General features: G+C 44.0%; 1 protein-coding gene across 1 annotated transcript in view; it reads right to left on the bottom strand.

Moving 5' to 3' along the window:
- CPB1 (carboxypeptidase B1) overlaps positions 1-16490 on the bottom strand; it is a 36745-nt gene that overhangs the window by 19740 nt on the left and 515 nt on the right. Inside the window, exon 3 of the mRNA XM_030216178.1 lies at positions 2112-2236. Within this exon, the coding sequence (XP_030072038.1) occupies positions 2112-2236 (125 nt within the window). The remainder of the gene's footprint in view (positions 1-2111; positions 2237-16490) is intronic.

Here is a 16490-nt window from a genome sequence, read left to right as displayed (position 1 = left end):
GTCACTTCACTGGCTTCCAATCAGATACCGCATACAGTTCAAGCTTCTCCTTCTTACCTACAAATGCACTCAGTCTGCAGCCCCTCATTACCTCTCTACCCTCATTTCCCCTTACGTTCCCACCCGTAACCTCCGCTCACAGGACAAATCCCTCCTCTCAGTACCCTTCTCCACCACCGCCAACTCCAGACTCCGCTCATTCTGCCTCGCCTCACCCTATGCTTGGAATAAACTTCCTGAGCCCTTACGCCAAGCCCCCTCCCTACCCATCTTCAAATCTTTGCTCAAAGCCCACCTCTTCAATGTTGCTTTAGGCACCTAACCTATTTGACTGACTGTACATTTGTCCTTTAGATTGTAAGCTCCTTGAGCAGGGATTGTCCTTCTATGTTAAATTGTACAGCGCTGCATAACCCTAGTAGTGCTTTAGAAATGTCAAGTAGTAGTAGTAGTTATACCTGCCAAATCACTTTTTTTAGAGGCAGCCGTTAATTCTGTAAAACCACCACTGTCTTTGTAACTGCCTATATAATTATTTCCATTTTAACTAATTTTCTGACAACTATTTTATGAAAACTAGGGTCAAAATATATCAAGGTATGCTTTCTATATGTTTTCCCCATTCATTCTAATGGTGATCGCGAAATTGATCCTTTAGGAGGTCGGAAACGAGACACTTTTATTGTTGCTGCACCTTTCAGGTGCATGCTCAACATATTGTTATAAAGCAAGCTTTACCCATGATACTCGACTCCTGAGGCAGGCACTGAGTGCCAAAACACGGGTCTGTGTCGAGCCTGCTTGCATATTTATTGATATCATCATTAAAACATGTTTCACATTACTCCATGTTGGATTGGAAGGTTTTTTTTTGTCTATCCCTACTTTTTCCTGCTCAGATTTTGCCCTTAGGGTTGCTTTCCCTTTTTTGATGCATTTTTATGCTTTCCATATGATTCATGCATATATCCTGTTAGTTTTCATAATGAGCTGCGGTAGGTATGTCCTAAATTGTCAACTAAAAGAGGGTTCTGTATGAAGAAGTGGGAAATAGAAGTCAATGAACTTCTGGATGTATATTGAAAAACTCAGGGAAACCACTTGATAAAATACATTGCAACTACTAACACCTAGTGTACTATCAAAACCTAGAATGGAGATCCAGAAATCTATTGACTGATAAGATGCTAGGTCCAAGATGGTTGCATATATCATATATCTATAGTGGCCACATAATATGAAACTGCAAATTTTTAATCTCAGTATGTTCTATTTGAGGTTTCCAAATATAGCAAGAGGATCATTTGATTCATGTATAATATTGAAAGAATTCAGTTCGCTTATAATTATAGTGAATTCCTTGCCACTGTTGTGATTGTTATTCCTTTAGTTAATTTATTTCAAAATGAGTCATCTTACTGCTTGGATGTTTTTACCTATTATTGTTTTATATTTTTATTAAAGTTCTCTTATTGTAAATTTGCTTTAAAAGTTTGATATAAGCCACATTGAACCCAAACTTGTTTGGGTTAATGTGGGGTAAAAATGCCATAAATAAATAATAATCTGTGGGGAAATATTCATACCGTCTGCATTGGGATAAAGTGTGTGGGTACATTTTATCCAATGCAATTTTCAAACAGAAAGTAGGGATGAAATTTGCCCTGGATACAAAATACTTATGTTCTTCTTCATGTCTTTTCTGTGCTGGTAGTTTTTTCATCAGAAATAATCCCCCGGATTCTAAATAGTGCAATTTAAGTTGCATATGCAAATATAGTCGTATTCTGTATTTGCGCAAGCAACTTAGTTAACCAGCTAATCAGCACTGATAATTGTCAATTAACAAGCAATTATTGACACTAATTGTTAATAATTAGAATTTATTTGCACAACTGAATTAAGCGTATTCTATAACGCAATGCGCATAAATTCTAAGTTGTATGGTTGAAAAGGGGGTTTGGCTATGTGTATAGAATGGGTAGGTTATGGGTATATTTAAAATCTATAATTTAAGGTTAGGAAGTAAAGCAAAGAGCTGTGACATGCTGGTTTCTCCTATTGACCTTTTGGAACTCATGTCTTAAAATGTAGGATAAAGGAAAACCTACTCATATTTCATTCCTTTCTGTGCAAGAAGAGACTGCACATCCAAAACTTGGTGAAATTCAACTCGGAAGTCCACGTGCAGGGATGGTCGTATTTGTGTGACAGAATCGGGGAACCAAAAATCGATCTGAAGCCAGAGACAAAATGAAGAGTTAACAAAAACAACTTGGTAGAATCTTCAACTAGCCAAGTCTTACTTTTTCTTTATACATGAATGCACACTTCTAGGTCACTGATAAAGAGAAATATGCATGAATAAACTCTACTATGAAGTGTTACATTTAAACCTGAGAGAGAATCCAAGGAGTAGGGTAGATAGGCTTTTCCAAAAGACCAAGGGAGACACTAGTTCAAAAGGTGATCTTTATTGAAACAACTCAAACAATTCGACACAGCTGCTGTGTTTTGGCATCAAAACGCCTGCTTTAGGAGTCTTTGTGTAGCAGATCTTTCACTATGCCTAACACCCTTGCTGTGGGAAGGACCAATACCATCTTGGTCCAAACAGCACCATTAGCCACTTTGCACTTGAGGAAACATAACATCCACACGTTGGTACATTCAGGCAAAGAAAGCGATTAGCAGTGTGACTCCTCCAATGGTGTGTGGGTGCATGAGAATGACATTTAAACTTGAGGCCAGAGCTAACACAGGGCACTGTCACAAATCAGCTCCCTCTCACCAGTGCCAGGTTCTGCAGAAACTATGGCTCCCCTGCTTCACTAAAATCATGTGAAAAGAAGACGTCAAGCTGTACGTCTTCTTCCAGGGCCATCGAGATGGGGGGGGCAGGGGGCAATATTCCCCAGGCCTGGCTTCCAGGGGGGCCTGGCGCCGGGGTCCGTCTCTCTCCTGCTCCTGTTGAGACCTGAGTTATTGTGTTAATGCAATAAAGGGGATGGGACGACTTCCCTATGAGGAAAGGCTAAAGCGACTGGGGCTCTGGGGATCTGCACCACAAGATATATAAGGAGAAGCTTAACGACCCAAAGGTGTATGGGCTGAAGCAAAGGAGAGACAGGGTGATATGATTCAGACATTCAAATATTTGCAGGATATTAATATACAAACAAACCTTTTCTAGCGATGGGACAGTGGTAGAACTAGAAGACATGAATTTAGATTGTAGGGGGGGGGGGGGGGGGGGGGTGGGGGACACAACAACTCAGCAATAACATCAGGAAGTACTTTTTCATGGAGAGGGTGGTAGATACCTGGAATGCCCTCCCATGGGAGGTGGTGGAGAAAACAGTAACAAAATTTAGAATTGCATGGGATAAATACAAAGGAATCCTGTATGGAAGGCATGGAACCAAACAAGCTTAACGGTGATTAGATAGCAACACGAGTAATTAAGAAGCAAAGCCAGTCCTAGGCATACTTCTATGGTCTGTGCCCTGATCATGGCTGGACAGATTTGAATGGCCTGGAGTTGGGTTTCGATGACAGCTTCAGTAGTTGGAGAAGAAGGCTAGTGCCAGGCAGACTTCTATAGTCTATGCCCTGAACATGGCAAGGACAAATCAAGATCAAATATGTATATGTAATATCACATCATACCTTATGAAATGACTTTATATTGTTGGGCAGACTGGATGGACCGTACAGGTCTTTATCTGCCATCTATTATGTTACCTGAATATTTTTGAGTGCTGTTCCTCGCAGTAAAAAAACAAAACAAAACACTGACTGTGGTGTCTGAAATTGATCCACAATTATTTCAAGACACTGGTAGTTTCAATCTCTATCGTTCCAACACATATAATTCTTTTTTAAAAGAAATGTGTCTCTTTCTCTTTGCTTATGCTTCAATTTGTAATTATCACTACCATAAGCCTGGTTAGTATTGAACATATACAGTGGAAATTGACATAATTTGATTATCTGAAAATGAATAAAAGTATGAAAGGATATATTGTTTTTTTCTAGGAAAGTCCAACTGTGCTTAGTGGTTGAGAATATATTTCAATATTGCTTGCATATGGAAATATATCTATATCTGTCTATCTAGATATGTAGGGAGATACATTTTTACAACAGTTATTTTCTAATGTGTATAAAACTGCGGCATTGGGGGTTATGTATTTACTTGTACTAGAGTAAAGTTCTTTTGTCCATTCTAGCAAGGAAATCTTTACCATTCATATTAAAGGTTTCCATGAGCCCACAAAAAGTGAGATCTTGTTAACTGGATGCTATTTAATACCTGCTAGGACATGATATTAATTTACTAACATGAGCATGTTAACAAAGGCAGGTTAATAGCATGATTATACTAAACTGGGCACGCCCTGGAGAGAGTTCACATAAATAGAAGCAGAGGGTTCTGAAAAATAAAGGACAAGACAGGAAATGACCTTGACCAACTGTACCCGTAGTCCCTTGAGGCTCAATACGTTTGACCACACTTCTCTTTACAAAATAAAAATTCGCTAACACAAATAGGTCTTTTTGGAGAAAGGAAGTCATATCAAATAGACTTTTCAACGTTGCTTGTGTGCCAGTATAATCCTTTTGTTATTGTTGAGGTTTGATGAGTGGAGGATTTCAGTTATCAGATAGGAGGGGGGATAGAAGATTTTGAGGTTGGGGATAAAGAAGAAAGAACTTTGAAGATGGAGAAGAAAATATCTTTAGGATGGAGTAAGTAGGGGCGGGGTGAAGAGAAGCTCTCAGGGAAGAGGAAACCAGGAAAAAGGGGAAGGTGGATAGATCAGGGATGATCAGCAATGGGGAGAAGAAGAGGGTATCAGGGATGGGCAGTAGGAATCTAGGGGAGAGGAGGAAGAGGCAGGTTTACAGATGAGGAGAAGAGGAATGACTGAGGATGTGGACAGATGGACAAAGTACAGGGGAGAAGTACGTGGCCAAAGGTACTGGTGCTTTCCTCCTCTTACCACCAGCCCAATCAATGTAGGAGAGTAGTTTCTAGAAAGGGGAGTATGGATTAGAGAAACACATACACAGTGACCAGTACCATCTCCCTTATGCAACTCTATCCCTTGTGTCCTGTGATTACATAGAAGTCAATTCTGTGGCAAGGGATGTTTTTGTAGCTTCAGTATTACAATATTATTTTATATAACTGTTGAAAGTAACAGTTTTTAAGGGAATGATGAAGAATACTTTCTTGCTCCATATTTTGGTTTCAAAAAGTTGCAGGCAATACCTTTTCATTGAACTAAATAAAAGCCCTTTGCATTTAACTTTCTAAAAAACAAAGGGGGGGGGGGCGGAGCTCTAGAAATGAATCACAAAGGTATTGTTGGTCTAATAAAAGGTATCACCTGCTACTTATCTGTTGACCTTTATTTCTGTGTATCCAAGTACATTAACATGACAGCCCCTGGTGTTAGACAAATTGGTCCATAGCTGAAACTAAGGAGCCCTTTTACCAAACTGTGGTAGGGTTACCGCATGGGTAGTGTGTGCCAAATTGACCCTACCGCTGGGGTAGCTCGTGTGTCCGGCAGTAGTTCTGAAGTTGGCGTGTGCAGTTTTCTGAGGTAGAGAATAATTTTCTATTTTTTTTTTTACTGCGGGGGCATTCCTGGCAGTAGTTGGTAGCACGGCCACATTACAGTGCGCCGCCTGATTATCACATGAGCAGTGTTTGAGCCCTTACCGCCTTCTAAATAGGCGGTGGTAAGGGCTCAGGCAGTAAATAGCCCCATTTTAAAAAAGGCCTTTTTTCTGCCATGGTAAAAATGGCCCAGCATGCGCCAATTTTATGCGCCAAAATTAGCACAGGCCACTTTTTACTGCAACTTAGTAAAAGGGCCCATAAAAGAGTAGACCGACCTGCACAAAGCTCTGTCGGTGACATCACACAACTTTGCTAGGTGAACCCATCTGATAAAGCATATGAAGGGCAATTCTATAACCAGGTGCCAGAAGTTAGGTGGCCCTTTGCCTGTGTATGTGCGCTAAAAGGTAATATGTGAGTTAGCATCCTAAGCGCTATTCTATAAGGGTACACATCAGGGGCAGACTGAGGGTGGTCTGGGCCCCCCCACCTAGCCGCTCCCTGATACCCCCCCTACTGCCACAGCCGAAGCTCCTGCTGCCTTGGTCCTACCTGAGGGGTCCTGGTAGTCTGGTGGCCTCTGCAGGGGGGGTTATTCTTTCCTGCCTGCTGCGCTGCCACTATTCCCCCACCTGTCGGTGCTGCCATGTTTTCAACATGGCGGCCGAGACTTCCCGCAGTAGTTTCATGGGTCTCGACAGTCTTGCGAGACTTCCACAGGGAGTCTTAGCCACCATTTTAAAAATACGGTGGTGCCGGGTAGGTGGGGGGGAATAGTATAAGCCCAGTGGGCTAGGTAGGAAAGAACATGTTCCCACTCTCTGAGGCCACTACATCACCAGTGGTGCGCTGGGCATCCGAGCATAGCCTCTGGGCCCTCGGTCACTGTCCGGTTGCCTGAATGGTGAGTCCACCTCTGGTACACATAAGTGCTATAACATGCAAATGCAAAGGACCATATACATGGGCATGTCTTCCAGTTACACATGTGCACCCTTGCTGAACTTACACACTATCAGTTGTGCTACATGGCAGGTGTAACCGATATCACATTAATATTTGGAATACTGATGGCTGGTTATGCTAATATTCTATAACTTGACACCCAGATGGTGTTATAGAATTGGCACTCAGTGCCTGCTATCAGGGCACCTAACATGTAGCACCCACTTCTAGAATTTCCACCTTAGGGCCCTACTTTGGAAAATATTGCTTGCCGTGGAGGGGCATAATCGAACGCGAACGCCCATCTCCATGGGCGTCTATCTCCGAGAACGGGTACGTGAAGGGGCGGGACAAACTGTATTTTCGAAAAAAATGGGCGTCCATCTTTTTTCCGATAATACGGTTTGTGCCAGCCAAATACATCAGATTTGTGCTGATTTGAGCTGGGCGGTATCGTTTTTCAGCGATAATGGAAACTGTGGGAGGGGCCAGGATTTGTTGTGCACTGGTCCCCCTCACATGCCAGGACACCAACCGGGCACCCTAGGGGGCACTTGTAACAATTAAAAAAAAAGTTAACTACCTCTGAAGTCCATAGCTCCCTTCCCTTGGGTGCTGAGCCCCTCAATTCCCTCCCCCCAAACCCACTCCCCACAACTCTACACCATTACCATAGCACTTATGGCTGAAGAGGGGCACCTAGATGTGGGTACAGTGGGTTTTGGGGGCGGTTTGGAGGGCTCCCATTTACCACCATAAGTGTAACAGGTAGGGGGGGGGGATGGGCCTGGGTCCACCTGGCTGAAGTCCACTGCACCCACTAACAACTGCTCCAGGGACCTGCATACTGCTGTGATGAAGCTGGGTATGACATTTGAGGCTGGCATACAGGCTGGAAAAAAAAGTTTTTAAAGTTCTTTTTTTGGGTGGGAGGGGGTTAGTGATCACTGGGGGAGTCAGGGGTGGTCATCCCCGATTCCCTCCGGTGGTCATCTGGTCATTTAGGGCACTTTTTTGGGACTTGTTTGTGAAAAAAAAGGGTCCAAAAAAAGTGACCCAAATTTGCGCTAAAAACGCCTTTCTTTTTTCGATTATCGGCCGAGGACGCCCATCTCTCCTCGGCCGATAAACACGCCCCAGTCCCACCTTCACCATGCCTCCGACACGCCCCTGTCAACTTTGGCCATTTCTGCAACAGATTGCAGTTGAAGACGCCCAAAATCAGCTTTCGATTATACCGATTTGGGCGCCCACGGGAGAAAGACGCCCATCTCCCGATTTGGGTCGAAATATGGGCGTCTTTCTCTTTTGAAAATAAGGCGGATAGGCACTAATTTGGAAGAAGCCCATCTGAATATAGGAGCCTTCTAATATGCAGGGCCGCCGAGAGCCGGGGCCGGGCCCGGGACAAGGCCGCTCCCGGGCCCCCCCTCCCCGAGGTCACATCGCGTTGTGCCCCCCCACCTGAGGTCGCCGGGCCAGTGCCGGGCCCTCTGAACTAACCTGAAGCGCCTTCATCTTCGACGCAAGCAGCAGCAGCAGGGCAGACCTCTCCTTCCTTCCCTGCCCCGCCCTCGCGGACGTTACGTCAGGCGAGGGCGGGACACGAAAGGAAGGAGTGGCCTGCCCTGCTGCTGCTTGCGTCGAAGATGAAGGCGCTTCAGGTTAGTTGTGGGAGCGACGGAGAGCGGGTGGGCCGGACTGTGGTGGCGCTGGGCCCCCCCGGAGGCCCGGGCCCTGGGACTTTTGTCCCCCTTGTCCCCCCCTCTCGGCGGCCCTGCTAATATGTGCCACAGCTTTAGAAAACTGCTTAACAGGGTCTATGATTTTGCCATAGCTGTTTTTTGGAGCTTCAGAAAGAAATAGTTTGAACATCATTTGCTTGTTATCCTATAAGGTTAATATGGGGCTCATTTTCAAAACAGAAAAATGTCCAAAATGCGGCAGATGGACTTTTTTTTGTCAAAACGTCCAAATCACTATTTTCAAAACACATTTTTAAGGTGACTATCTATGCAGTTCATCTAAATGTCAATGTGGGGTGCTGGAGATGTGTTTTGGGCGTGACTAGGGTAGACTTACGATTTAGATGTTTTTCTGCAATAATAGAACATTGTAAAAACATCCAGGGCAAAATATATGATGTTTTATGCTGGACCTGTATCAATAACAACTAAGTGCCAAAAAGATGCCTAAACTGACCAAATGACCACTGGAGGGACAAAGGCATGACACCCCTTAATCGCCCAGTGGTCACTGACCCCCTTCCACTCCCCTAACAAGTGAAAGTGACAGTATATACCAAGCTCTATGACAGCTGCACATATAATGGCCAGTCCTAGTAGAGCAGCAAGCAGGTCTCTGGAGTAGTCTAGTGGTTGATGCAGTGGACTGTAGAGAAGGGGAGCCAGGCACATATCCCACACTAACTAGTACACTTGCGGTGGAAAATGTGAGCCCTCCAAAACCCACAAAATACCTACTATATTTACATATAGGTGACACCTGCAGGCTTAAGGGCTACTGTAGTGGTGTGCGGTTGGGTACAGTACATTTATTTTCTATTCCTGGAGGGCTCACCATACAATATAAGGAAGTTATGTGAGATGTGTACCTGAGGCCTTGTGTGTGAAGTCCACTGCAGTGCCCCTAGGATGCCCCACTGCTCTGCTGGGATGTCTGTGAGGCCAGTCTACTAAGAATCCTGGCCCCTAGATATCCCAATGGCTTATTTTGTGCGTTTTCCCCTAGGATATGTTTTTAAAAATGGTACCAAAAGATAGACGCACTGAGCACAAAAAAACATGTAGAATACAGCATTTTTCAAGACAAAAAGATAGACATTTTCCTGGTTCAAAAATCGCCAAGTTTGCTGCTTGATTTTTGGACGTTTTCAGCAAAACATCCTAAATTGGACTTAGATGTAATATTGAAAATGCCTTTCCCAAGGAAACGGTATATCAGGCAGGCTTTTCCCAGTTAAATAAGCACACTTACCATCCTTAAGGATTAATGTCTTCAGACCCTCAAGGATTGTAAACATCTTAGATTTAGCAATAGCTCTGTTTTTTTCCTAATAACCTTTCCCTATGTTGGCGCTGAGATTCATCTGAATGTGTAAAATACAAAGTATATTTATTACTGCATGCATACTTTATAACTAGCATGCTGTTGTCATGTACTTGATGAAGGTGATGAAAATGAGGGGGGAAGGAAGGCAGGGAGAGGAGAAGGAGACCGAGATGTCTCCTTAATTGCCTGCTCTTCCTATTCTAACTTTTGATAAGTGACTTCCTCCTCCATGTCCACAGCTAATTAAAAATGCCACACTGTCAGCTTTCAGATAATGACTTATCTTAGCTTAGCTATTCTGGCATCAGGAACATAAAGAGGAAGTGTCAGAAAGGCATTAAGTCTTGTTCCTGTATTTACACAGGATACATCATGATGTATCCCAGCCAGGCAAAAGCGAAAAACATTATGCAGCTTGGTTATGGACTAGAGTAACTGAAATTCTTCCTCACCTCTGGAAGACTCATGAAAAGGTGGAAAACATTCAAAAGAAAAGCTTAGGGACACTTTTAGTAAAGTGTGATAAGTTTTCCCACTTACTGAGTTTTAACAGCAAAAATAAATGCATGGTAAGTGCAAAGGCTGTGAAAATAATTGTTTGGGGGTATGCCCACAATGTCCTTTACAGTTACCACCCTGAAATGTTCTTTTCCATGCTTTAAGACTGCAATTAGTACCAGTGGTGTTCATTGGTCGGCCGCCACCTGGGGTGAATTGCCACTGCGCATCCCCCTGGCGCATCACATTGCCTCTCTCCCCCCCCGGCACATCGCATCGCATGGCCTCGCCTCCCCCTGGTGCATCTCATCACCTCCCCCCAAGCGCATCGCCTCCAACCCCCCCCCGTGCATTGCTCTTACCTCCTGGGAGCAACCGCGTGGCTGTCGGCTCCGCTGGTTCCCTGCCCTAGAACAGGAAGTAACATCAGAGGGAGCAGAGAACCAGCGGAGCCACAGCCACGCGGCTGTCCCTGCACCCCCCTGCAGTGTGCACCCAAGGCGAACCGCCCCCACTGCCTCACCCTAGGTACGCCACTGATTAGCACACTTGCACAATATTTCCTCTTAAGGAGGTGGCACATGCGTCTGCAATAACTGCACAAGTGAGAGTACTTGGTAAGTACCCTGTGCTAACTGCAGTGTGCAGTCCACAGGGTCAGCCCAAGGCAAGGTGCTGCCTGAGGCGGAGCTAACATGCCGCCACCCCCCCCCCCCCGGGCCGAGATGCTGCCACCCGGGCCAAGATGCTGCCTAAGCCTCTGACAAAACAGGAAGTTGCATCAGAGAGGCAGTTGCAGTAAAGGAAAGAGGTGGTTGCCGACAGCGGCAGGGCAGCGTATGGAAATCGCTGCCGCTGCCGGGTTTGGAACGTCACCGTGAGGTAAAGCACCGCAAAGGGGGAGATGCCACCTCTCCGAGGTGCTGCTCCTGAAGAGTGCCGCCTGATTCCCCTGGCAGTCCACATCCATTCTCCACCCATAACCCATCCTGTTCTTTCTTCCTAGCACAATATGCAGTTCCCCCCAGATTCTATATAGCACACCTAGAGATCCGTTCCAAAACCCAAGCAGATTCTATAGCAATGCATATAACTTAACAAGCTTAACAAGATAATGAGCGCTGATAACAGCACTTAATGAGCACTAATTGGCAGTAATTAGAATTTACACATACAACTCGCTAAGCATATTCTATAACGAAGTGCACTGAACTTCTAATGCATACAGGCAAAAAGTGGCGTGGTTATGGGTGAGGAAATGGACATTTTGTGGGTGTTCCAAAATTTACGCATGTAGTAGTTATAGCATATGGCTCAGTGCACGTAAATCTACGTGCTGGGATTTATGCCATGTTTTCGTTGGTGTAAATGGATACACATAGTCTTAGGCACTGAGATATCAACTAAGCGTATTCTATATAATGCACCTAAATCTAGGTGCCGCTAATAGAATACGCTTAGTTGACACTAATTTATGCACCAATATTTTTAGGCGCCATATATAGAATCTCCCCCTTAATGCATGAATTAGTCCATGCTGTCATTCCATCACAGTTACAAGTACTATACTCATGCAGCAACAATGCACTCTGATTCATGTGAGAAGGGCATTCTGGAGACAGACCAGCTCATTTTCGAAAGTGATCGCCGGCCATCTTCCAACACAAATTGGGAGGTGGCCGGCGATCTCCTGAACCCGGCCAAATCGGTATTATCAAAAGCTGATTTTGGCCGGGTTCAACTGCTTTCCATCGTGGAGCCAGCGAAACATCAAGGGGGCATGTTGCTAGGGCAGTGAAGGCGTGCTCACGAGATTGCCGGCTTCACCCGATAATGGAAAAAGAAAAGTCAGGCTTGACGAGCATTTCGCCGGCTTTACTTGGTCCCTTTTTTGTTATGACCAAGCTTCAAAAAAGTGCTCCAACTGACCAGATGACCACCGGAGGGAATTGGGGATGACCTCCCCTTACTCCCCCAGTGTTCACCACCCCCCTCCCACCCCCAAAAAAATTAAAAACATTTTTTGCCAGCCTCAAATGTCATACCCAGCTCCCTGATAGCAGTATGCAAGTCCCTGGAGCAGTTTTTAGTGGTTGCAGTGCACTTCAGACATGTGGATCTAGGCCCATCCCCCCCCTACCTGTTACACTTGTGGTGATAAATGTTGAGCCCTCCCAAACCCCCCAAAACCCACTGTACCAACATCTAGGTGCCCCCTTCACCCCTTAGGGCTATGGTAATGGTGTATAGTTGTGGGGAGTGGGTTTTGGGGGGGATTTGGGGGGCTCAGCACATAAGATAAGGGAACTATGCACCTGGGAGCTATTTTTATTATTATTTTTTAATTTTTAGAACTGCCACCTAGGGTGCCGTGTTTGAGATCGCCGGCATTTTTTTCCATTATGGCCGAAAACCGATGCCGGCCATCTCAAACCCGGCGAACTCTGACATTTGGCTGGGCCCAACCGTATTAGCGAAGAAAAAGATGGCCGGCCATCTTTTTCGAAAATACGGTTGGCTTCGCCCACTTGCGGCGCCGGAGATGGCCACCCATAGAAATGGCCGGCGCCTTTCAATTATGCCCCTCAGAGTCGGGGAGAATCTGGGAACTATGTGAGTGCTGTCACCCATATAGCTAAATTACCAAATAGGTCCTATGTGGGTGCTGGAACTGAATATCAGTCAGCACCCATATAGCTTCCATATCATTGCTGATGCTGTGGATGCTCTCCCTTCCATCCCAACACCCCTATGAAAGTCCCCCCCCCCCCCGAGAAAGGCTTCCTTGCAGCAAGAACCCCCTCACAAGCAGGCCCCTATGATCAACAAACCCAGATCAGGCCACCCCCACACTCACCCTCCCCCCCCAATCAAGTACCCCCAGAGAAGAAGTCCCTAAGCAAGCCCTTCCCAAAACAAGACCACTCTTACAGGGCCTACCTATATCCCTGGTGGTCCACTGTGTGGTATCCTGAGCAGAAGCAATCACTTCTTGCTCATGCCCCTAGCAGTTCCTGAGTTAAAATGACTGCTGATAACTCTAGAGGCAGTCTCACAGTACTACTGCTAGAGGTCAGACTTTCATATAAAGCCTTCCATTCTTTCAAAATATACATATTAAGATCTTTAAGTCTGTCTCCATAAACTTTATGATGAAAACCACTGACCAATTTAGTAGCCACCCTCTGGACTGACTCCATCCTATTTATATCTTTTTGAAGGTGAAGTCTCCAGAATTAGTTATACTTTAATCAGTTCGTTTTTTCTAGCAAAAAAGGTGCTGGTACTCAAATGCTAGGCCATCCTTCAGGGATGAGGTGATCACTGAGGGATCCACCCCACAATAGCCAGGCTCCCTGCAACCAGTCATAGAATCTATGACAAGGCAGAATTGGTGTGTAGAGCTTGAGCTCTTTCATTAAAACTTGGGATCCATGGGTCAATTTTAGCAAACAATTGGAAAAGGTGCCAGTACTCAGTACCCCCAAGTACCCCCTCAAAAAAAGCCATGACTTTAAGTTTACTATACCGCCATTAGCTAACTCGCAGATCATAGTGGTGTACAATTTCTAAAAACAAGAAGAAAACAACAGAAAGGAACTACAATATGAATAGGACAGGCCGGGAGGAACTCACTCACACAAGAAAGAGATTAGTCAGAGGGGGATAGGAAAGGGGGAGAACAAGAAAAAAATACAGAGTAAAGTTCAGGCAAAGAAGGGATAGGGTAGAAAAGTGCGGGAAGAGAAAGAGAGAGAGAGATAAATATTGCAGGAACTAGGTGAAAAACGATTAATACCTCAGGGCAAATCAAATGCCTGGTGAAATAGCCAGGTTTTTCGGGCAGTTTTAAACTTTTTGAATGATAATTCTGCATGGATTGGGAGTGGCATAGAGTTCCATATGAAAGGTGCTGCAAAAAGGAAGGCCCAATGGCAGGTAGACTCTAGCTGGACAACACGGGGGCTAGGAAGATAGAGGTGGTGGTCATTGATTGAACAAAGTAGCTGAGCGGGGGAATAAGGGATAGTGAGATTAGATAGATATTCGGGGTGACCTAATCGATAAGCGTTAAAAGTGAGTAATAATTCGTTTTTCTACTGGAAGCCAGTGGAACTTGATAAGGAGGGGGGGGGGGGGGGGGAGACATGATTATATTTCCAGGTGTGATAGAGTAATTCAACAGCATTGTTTGAAGAGATTGAAGTTTCTTGAGAATTGAGCAGGAGCAACCAAGATAGGCAATACTACAGTAATCATGCCTAGTAAAAAAGAGAGAAGGTATCAGAGAATGAAATGTGTCATGATCAAAAAACCTACGGATTGAATGGAGTTGACAAAGTATGAAAAAACCTGTCTCACAGAATTGTACACAGTATCCTAATAAGGCCTTACCACAGACTTATACAGAAGTCTTTTCACCTCCATTTTCCTGCTGACCATTCCTCTCCCTATGCACCCAAACAACCTTTTAGCTTTTGCAGTTGCATTTTTTAACCTATTTGAACACCTTGAGATCATCAAATATGATCACACCCAAGTCCCGCTCCTCTCTCTTGCACAAAAGTTCTTCACCGCCTAAACTGTGTTGCTCTCTCAAGTTTTTGCAGCTCGAAAGCGTAACCCTGCATCTTTTAGCATTAAATCTTAGCTGCCAAATTCTGGACCATTCTTCAAGCTTCACTATGCCCCACCATCAGGGAGGTCTACCCTATTGCAGATTTTGCATTTTGGTATCATCTGCAAAGAGGCAAACCTTATCTACACTATCACTTATATAAATGTTAAAAAGAACCAGCCCGAGATCTAAACCATGTGGCACACGACTGCTAATATCCCTTTCCTTAGAATGAGCTCCATTTACCACTACCCTCTGTAGCCTTCAACCTGTTCCTAATCCAGTCAGTCACTTTAGGGCCTATACTTAGGACACTCAGTTTATTTACAAGTCATCTATTTATTTTATTTTATTTATTTATTTGTTACATTTGTATCCCACATTTTCCCACCTTTTTGCAGGCTCAATGTGGCTTACATAGTACCGTTAACGGCGTTAGCCGATTCCGGTCTGAACATGTGGAACTGTGTCAAAAGCTTAGCTAAAATCTAAGTACACCACATCTAGTGCTCTCCCTTGATCCAACTTTCTGGTCACCCAGTCAAATAAATTATTCAAAGCAGTTTATATATTATATACAGGTACAGTAAATATAAACATGCATTATCTGTTAGTGTATCATCTATGGCTGCATGATTCAGTAGTAGTATTTAATTATTTTTGTAGGTTAGCCATGCTTTCTTGTTCAGGTGGAAGAAAGTGGAGGTGGTCATTCTACCATTCTACCATGTGAATTTGAGTTACACTCTTTCCTTTCCTTCTTTGCTACATAATTAGGATGCCCAATAAAAAAAAAAACAGAAAACTAAACAATCCTATAAAAGTCAAAGCAAGCAAACAAAGGAGGGTGGGAATGACCAATGCGATGAGTCAATATAGAAGCACAAGGCCTTTATTTGTGTTTATACCAGCGTTTGCTTGAAGTCAGCACATCAAAAAAAAACAGCAAGCTTCACTTGAAGAAGGACAACACGGTCTGTGTTTCAGCCTATGCCTTCATCAGGAGTCCAAAGCTTGGGTCAACACTTGAAGGAGGTCTCAACACGATTCATGTTTCGGCCTATGCCTTCATCAGGACCCAAGCTTTGAAATCCTGATGAAGGCATAGGCTGAAACACAGACCATATTGAGTCCTCCTTCAAGTGAAACTTTTTTTTTTTTTTTTTTTTTTGATTTGCAGACTTCAAGCAAACGCTGGTGTAGACACAAATAAAGGACTTGTGCTTCCACATTGACTTATCACATTGGTCATTCCCACCCTCCTTTGTTTGCCTACATATATAGGAGTCATTGGTTACAGTTTGGAAACTTTAATAAAAAGGTTTATTTCTGCTGTAATACTCTATTCTTTTCATTATAATTGTTTTCACTCTCAGCCATTTTCATCATCTGTCTGTTTTAATTTTTTTTTTATACTATTTGTCTTTAAGGAATCTGTGGATTGCTATTCGAAAAAACTGAATTTTTGCAGTTAAATCATGTTTCTTACTAAACATCATTCAACATTTTTTTCCTTTTAAATACACTATAAGAAGGCAGTTTTCAAAACCACCCACAATGGCACATAGTTCATGGGTACTTTTCCCTACAGACTTTGCACCAAATCCCAGAAGGAAGTACACTCATATATTCCCTTTGGAATCTACTGATGCTGAAAGTACCCACAAGAATTGTGTCTTTATTTTCTGTGGTGCTGTTTACAGCAATAACAACATGCAGGGT

This window comes from Microcaecilia unicolor, chromosome 10 (assembly GCF_901765095.1).
Source record: "Microcaecilia unicolor chromosome 10, aMicUni1.1, whole genome shotgun sequence".
Taxonomy (NCBI): Eukaryota; Metazoa; Chordata; class Amphibia; order Gymnophiona; family Siphonopidae; genus Microcaecilia; species Microcaecilia unicolor.
The sequence above is the reverse complement of the archived record's forward strand: the minus strand, read 5'-3'. Positions and strand labels throughout refer to the sequence as shown.